We start from the raw sequence: 6,633 nt of genomic DNA, 5'->3' as shown, positions 1-6,633 counted from the left end.
TACGCTTTTTAGGCTTTAGATACGCTTTTGTAGGGAATGCCTATACTAGTGTTGCCTATTCTCAAAGGCTACGCTTTTTTGTATCAAAAACTACGCTTCTAGCCTTTGAGAATAGGATACGCTTTTTAAGTGATACTGTTCAGGACCAAAGGCTACGCTTTTTAGCATTAATAATTACCAGAATTCAAAAGAATAAGCTACACTTTTCAAGGCTATTGCATCACTTTATAAACGTAACAAATAGTATATATATAGCTACTCTATATAAGTGTAATATTTTATCCCTCATTTTTTTTAATTTTTGTTTATATACATATATATAAACAGAAATTTCTAATAATCTTTTTATCTAAAACCTAATATTTGGGAATATAAATTTATATATAATCTTGCATTTTTAATTAAGTTAGTTAATTATTATAAAATAAAAATAAATACATAATAATACAATACAATAATCTTTAAAATAAAATTATCCTTAAAATATATTTATATAATGAACCAGAAATATTGGGATGATCATAATTTTGAGTATTTATACGTTTCACACTAAAATAAGGATACTCATATCAAAATATGCATGAGACCACTTAGAATTTACTACTAAAAACCTAGGAAAAACCAAAATATTATATCTTACAAAATTCATCTTTCACCCTTCTTTGGTTGCACCTCTAAAGAGTTTCAGAGTCTTGAGATATGTGATTTTGAAGTTACTATTCCAGAATTCGATAACCTTAATATTCTCTTCCTCAACTTGCTTTATGAGATCCTCTAGACTCAGTTGTCGATTTAAAGCATATGAGACGGCACTTTTCACAACACCTTCAAGTTCTGCACCACTGTAGTTTTTTGTTCTAGCAGCTGCAAAAGATAAAGCAAACCCAGAGTAAACATTTGCTGACCTTCATAATTGAATAAGTGTGATGCTGATAATTTTATTATCCACTTTTTTTTGGCAAAATGATAAGTAAAATCTTGACATCAGAAGTAGCTGATCTTGCTTCAAAATATTTATTAGTAAAGAATCAACCTAATCAAGATTACTTATTGATTACTTCCATCGCAGACAACAAAAACATAAATATACAAACTTATATCATCCTAAATTTGCCATAATAAACACATACCAAGCTCTTGAATATTCACATCGGGAGCAAGAAAAGAATTTTCTTTCATCTTATTAGTATGAATTTGAAGAATTTGCAATCGACCATTTTCATCAGGAAGGCTTATTTCAACCTGGACTTCCAACCGCCCTGGTCTACAAGCAAAAGAAATGGCAACAACTAAAGAGGTATGCACTACATATGCATATAGTTACTATAGGAGTTTATTATAAGAAATCAAAGCAGCAATAGATTGGATAACAATTCCAGAATACAATAAACAATAGCATATCCTTGTTGAGTGTTCACAAATTTACATTCATACTTTCCACACTAAGCATATTTAAAAAACCTACAAGAAACGAGAGAAAATTTAGAGACCTTAAGAGAGCCTCGTCAAGCATATCCTTTCTGTTGGTCATTCCAATAAGCAAAACATTATTTAGCGACTCCACACCATCTATCTGCAAACCAATCAGATTGTTTATTAGATATGCTTATGACTAGTAGAGAGAAGTTATTATTTTAATAAAAAATTATTTAAACTGACCTTAGTAAGAAGCTGGTTCACAATGCTATCATGAACTCCAATACCATCGCGAGTTGAACCTCTTGACTGCACTCACACCGAGGAGATTGTGTGACTAAATATAGATCAGAGAATTATATAATACAACTTTAAGCTCAATACTACAATTTGTTGGGGATAATGAAACTCGTATTAAATTAAATCTTAATATTTAAAATTCATTGTACTGCAATTTTGAGGAGTCATCAAGATAAATATATAACTTAATAAATCTGAAGAAAACTACATGAAAAAAATTTCACCTGAAGCTTTTATGACTCTAATTTAACTATCTATAAATCCCACAAAGGAGGCTCACATATTATTAGTAGCATAGAAAATCTGAAGCATTTAATATTGACACACAATGATCATGAATTAATAGTAATCAATAAATAGGCAAATAACACATTGCATTATTCATGTTAGTCCAAAGTTCAGAAATTCCATACCTTACAAATAGCATCGATTTCATCAAAGATAATTACATGCAAATCACGTTCATCCCCTGAAAATATAGTTATTAACTAATTATCAGAAAATTTAATCTTAAGTACATGCAATCTGTGTTTCTCTATCACCTCGGCTCCTCTGCTCTTGTTCAGCATCAGTAAAAAGGTCCCTTACATTCTTTTCAGTTTCACCAACAAATTTGCTCAAAACATCAAGGCCATTTACAATCTAGTACAGCCACACAAGGAAAATTAAGATTGTACAAAATGTATTAAGCACCAAATAGTAAAAAGTTCAAGAAAGCTTATTCCAAGACAGTCACTAGTTCAGTATGAGACACAATTAGAAGTCGTCACTGCAATTAGAAAGTCCGGACAGCATTATTTCTGCAGAAAATGATCATTTTTTAAAAATCATATCTCTCAAACCACACATCGAAAAATTCTGAAATTTTAGGAGAACAATCTAGACATCTCAAGGTTTCATATAAAAGTAATTTCACTCATTTTGAGTGGCTAGACTGCTCCCAATTTTGTTCACAAAGTGCTGCCCAAAACTGCATAATTCTGCAACATATAACCTTGGGTTTTGAGAGGTTAAAAATTGATTCCTAGCTTTTCACTTACTCTAACCCTTGCATTCTAACTTTTTTTTACCTATTGTGACTTATTGGAAAGATTAAATCATCCCCAAGTACTAAGGATTAATAAATCACCATTTTTGGTAACTTTTCACATTTAAGTATACTCATGAAATAAAAAATTTCTGCATTACTCAACATAGCAATCTAGCCACAGATCACTCAAACAATTCACATATATTATCATCAATTTATTGCATCATATATAACAAATAGTGCAAATGGATCAATATTCAAATCAATCTTAAACTTTAACATCATAGTTTTCAGTTCCAAATGGATCAATATTTCAAATCAATCCTAAAATTGTTCCTGTCGGTGTTCACAGTTCCAAATGGAGACTCGATTTGAGTCATTGGCGGTTACCATTCATGGATGCATCAGATGCAACTGGATCTTAATGCTCAATCTACAGCAAATCAGCAATTCATCATCATAATAAATAACTTCAAACAAATTCACTACCACTCTCTTTCCATGTTTTTTTATTTCTTCTCCTCCGGCAAAAACCCTAGAAGTCTAAATAATTTTGAACCTGCAAAAAACCTAATTAATTCTTCAAATTCGAACTATTAACCACTCCATGACCTGTAACACCCTCACTATCAGAATGTCACGCTTCCGGCTGCGCTATTCTGATGGCAAGAAGTATTACAACGACTTTATATACTCTATTAAAATAGGAGCCTTTGACTTGACATCGCATCACTGATTTCTTGTTAACCCGGAAATAAATACTTTATCTTAAAAAAAAACAAACAGGCATAGATTCATATACCAGACTTCTTACATAATAGCTTATAATGTAATATACATATAAAACATACAACTCCTATCCCTCTTATAAAAATCGTAATAACAAAAGACGAGAGAAGAAAAATTATCTAATTAATACAATATCATATAAAACAAAACATAGTATAACTCTTCATAATGCTCCTTCATCCGATTCCTGAAAAAGTAAAGCTGTAGGGGGTGAGAACCTAACCAGACGGTCTCACCACGGAATTTCAGAATTGTCATAAGAAGATATTTAATAAGAAAACTGTTTTCAAGCTCAGTGATTATCATTGCCTTATGAATCCTTTTAAAAACTAATAGCTAATCGTTCAAAACCTTTTAAAAAAAAACAGTGTTTAATCTTTCAGAAATCCAAAACCATTCTTTTCTTATAAGAAAATCTCAATCAGAAACCAACCACGCAATCAATCAACACAATCATCAATTCAACACCAAAGTTCATTCTCAAAAGTAACACACCAGGACAAACACAAGTAAGACAAACAAGGAAAGCATAGGTTTAGGTAGCAGTTACAACAAATAGTTCAGGTAGCAGTTAAGAACAATTTAACAATTAGGCAAACCAAAACAAGTTCAAACCCAAGCAAAGCATGCAAATGCATATGATACATGCCTGTCCTATAGCTAATGAGCTCATCTGTCGGTTATCCAACCAACCCGACAAGTCCGAAAACCTTAGACTGTCCCCCGATGTGCATCCCCAAGAGTCTATGCATAACTTTTTCTCAAATAATCAATATTGCTCAATGGAGGTTAACATTCCCAGGAATTTATAGTGCCCGGTCACCCTTACGTCGTAAGGTCAACAGAGTATCGAATTTTCAACCTAGTACACATGGTGGCAAGCCACAATACTTTACCCAGAGAACTCGTGTCTCAGATAATTCAAATTTATAAGCCATATGGATAATTCATTCAACATTCATCGACATCTAAGTCATTCTCAATATCATCATCATTCGTCAATCCATATCTCATTTCCAAATTCATTCTAAAATCATATTTCAAAGTCAATCCTCATCATCCTTCTTCCCATTCCATTCATCAATAATCCCAATTCAAAACATAATTCTTTCTTTGATAAATAAATCAATTTTAAAACGTATAAAGTTTAAGACCAAATCTTTTCAGATAATACTTTAAGCGAAACTTCCAATTTTATAAAATTTCGGTAACATCTCCTCTAAAACAACCCTTTTCAGGTCCCATCCAAACATTTCCCAAACATTTCCTCAACCATTTCCAAATCTCAATCATTTTCCAAAATTCAACTAGTTCCAATATCAATATATTTTCAAATCGAACCAATTCCAATAATAAAACTCTTTTTAAAATCAAACCAACTTAAATATTAAATCATTTATAAAATCAGACTAACTCAAAATCAAACCGCTTTCAAAATTAATTTATTTTCATATCTCAAATTATTTCCAAAATCAATTTATTTATATTATCAAGTAAACTCCAAAACCAAGAAAATTCACTTTTCATAATAATCAAGTAAATAACATTTCAAACCGGTTTTTTTATCAACAACTATACACCACTCACGCAATCAAGCACCCAATAATCCAGTATAACAAACCATCATATCCACAAGACAAATATAATCATAGAAGTATATCTTTTTGCATCAATATCTATTTATAACAACCCTGTAATGTAAAATAGATTTTAAGAAAACCCCCTACCTCAATTAGTCGAAACCCACAAAGCCAAAAGCAACTAAAAATCCTTTTCTCTTGGCCCAAATTCAACGACATGAATCCGACCATTTTCCGTAGCAATGACAGCCACAGAAGCACCATACACAATAGTAACTCAACCCTAAAACGTTAACGTCGCAAAATCCTGAATAAATTATAACAAATCGCTAAAAGCAAGAGTTCCAAAACAAGAAAAATGCACCGAATCAAGAGGGAAGCAAAAGCTGGAGCTGTTGCAAATCCAACGGCCATCACTGGCAAGAACGGAACCTGACAGAAATGATGGAAAGTGCAGGTGATGTAGAATAGCTATGGTGGTTGATCTGATCAGCACCGAGAGCGGAGTCCGTAATTCCAACAACAGTGGCCATGGTTACAGCAAAATGGAGAATTCAAACTCAATAAAATCAAAATAGAAATGAATTTAATGAAACTGAAAACAGAGACCGCTTACGATAAAAGACCGAAGCAGCAGCAATAGGAGTGGTAGCCCTCTTCTCTCCAATCTGTGATTCCAGCGACCAAAGGCACGACGGTTGTTCCCCAGTGACAATCGACGGTGGCGGCTGAAGCTTCATCGATGGTGACTTGCTAGTGGCTTGAATGGCAACGGCAAGGCACGAACGGCGGCGACTGGGTGACACTGGCTCCGACGGCGCACGGGTCTCCTTCCTCCTCCTCTCTTTAATCGCATCACTCCCTCTCTCTGCGGCAGTGGCACAGCAGCAGTGACGAGCTTCAGCGGCGGCGAATCGCTGGTGACGGATCTGAGGTCGGTGAAACTCGACCATGACAGCGGCACAGCGAAGCACTAATGGCAGCGACACATCTTCCTTCAACCCGCGGACTCCCTCTCTCTCGGGTTGACGTCGACAGCGACTTGGCTGCCGTGGAGCTCCTCGGACGGCGACTCGACGGCCGCAGTGACGAGATGGCGGTGGCGGCAGCAGAACACAGTCTCCTCCCTTCTTATCTCTCTCCTCCGCCAACCTTCTCTCTCTCTTGTTCCGTTTCTTTCCTTCCTTTCTTTTTTTTCTTTCTTTCTTTAGTTTTTCTGAGGCTGGGTTTTGGGGAAGGTTAGGGAAGGAGGGTTGGTGGCGGTGAATAGAAAGAAACAAGGAAAAGAAAATTTAATGATAAAGTCAAAGTAGAGAATTGATATTCAAAATTTATATAAATATATAAAAGAAAACATAGTATACAGTATTTATATTATATATTTGTTTAGTTAAAATTTATATTTATATAAATATATAGAAGAAAATAATTTTGGTATCGGTCATTTTATTAAGGTAGAAAAATTAGGATTTTGTCTAGTTAGGATTTGATTTGGAGATTAGGATTTTGTGTATGAAA

General features: G+C 33.9%; 1 protein-coding gene across 1 annotated transcript; it reads right to left on the bottom strand.

Moving 5' to 3' along the window:
• Positions 1 to 479: 479 nt before the first annotated feature.
• Positions 480 to 6,068, bottom strand: LOC130981491 (vesicle-fusing ATPase-like). Its single transcript, XM_057905086.1, has 9 exons — positions 5,922 to 6,068; positions 5,732 to 5,868; positions 5,480 to 5,600; positions 2,259 to 2,358; positions 2,130 to 2,185; positions 1,660 to 1,725; positions 1,491 to 1,573; positions 1,131 to 1,264; positions 480 to 864 (listed from the first exon to the last, which is right to left on the bottom strand). The coding sequence occupies exons 1-9, from the start codon at positions 6,066 to 6,068 to the stop codon at positions 653 to 655; spliced, it is 1,056 nt and encodes a 351-aa protein (XP_057761069.1). The 3' UTR covers positions 480 to 652.
• Between the last annotated feature and the right edge of the window lie 565 nt (positions 6,069 to 6,633).

The sequence above is a fragment of the Arachis stenosperma genome, chromosome 1 (genome assembly GCF_014773155.1).
Source record: "Arachis stenosperma cultivar V10309 chromosome 1, arast.V10309.gnm1.PFL2, whole genome shotgun sequence".
Taxonomy (NCBI): domain Eukaryota; kingdom Viridiplantae; phylum Streptophyta; class Magnoliopsida; order Fabales; family Fabaceae; genus Arachis; species Arachis stenosperma.
Note: the sequence above shows the minus strand (reverse complement) of the source record. Positions and strands in the feature narration are given on the sequence as shown.

Bases quoted from the DNA above. Each gene is read 5' to 3' on its own strand.
- LOC130981491 (XM_057905086.1), bottom strand. From the start codon at position 6,068: ATGGTCGAGTTTCACCGACCTCAGATCCGTCACCAGCGATTCGCCGCC. The intron at 2,359-5,479 runs GTGCATTTTTCT...TGGCTGTACTAG, and splicing joins TTTGCTTCCCTCTTGATTCG to ATTGTAAATGGCCTTGATGT. The intron at 865-1,130 runs GTATGTGTTTAT...TATCTTTTGCAG, and splicing joins TGTGAATATTCAAGAGCTTG to CTGCTAGAACAAAAAACTAC.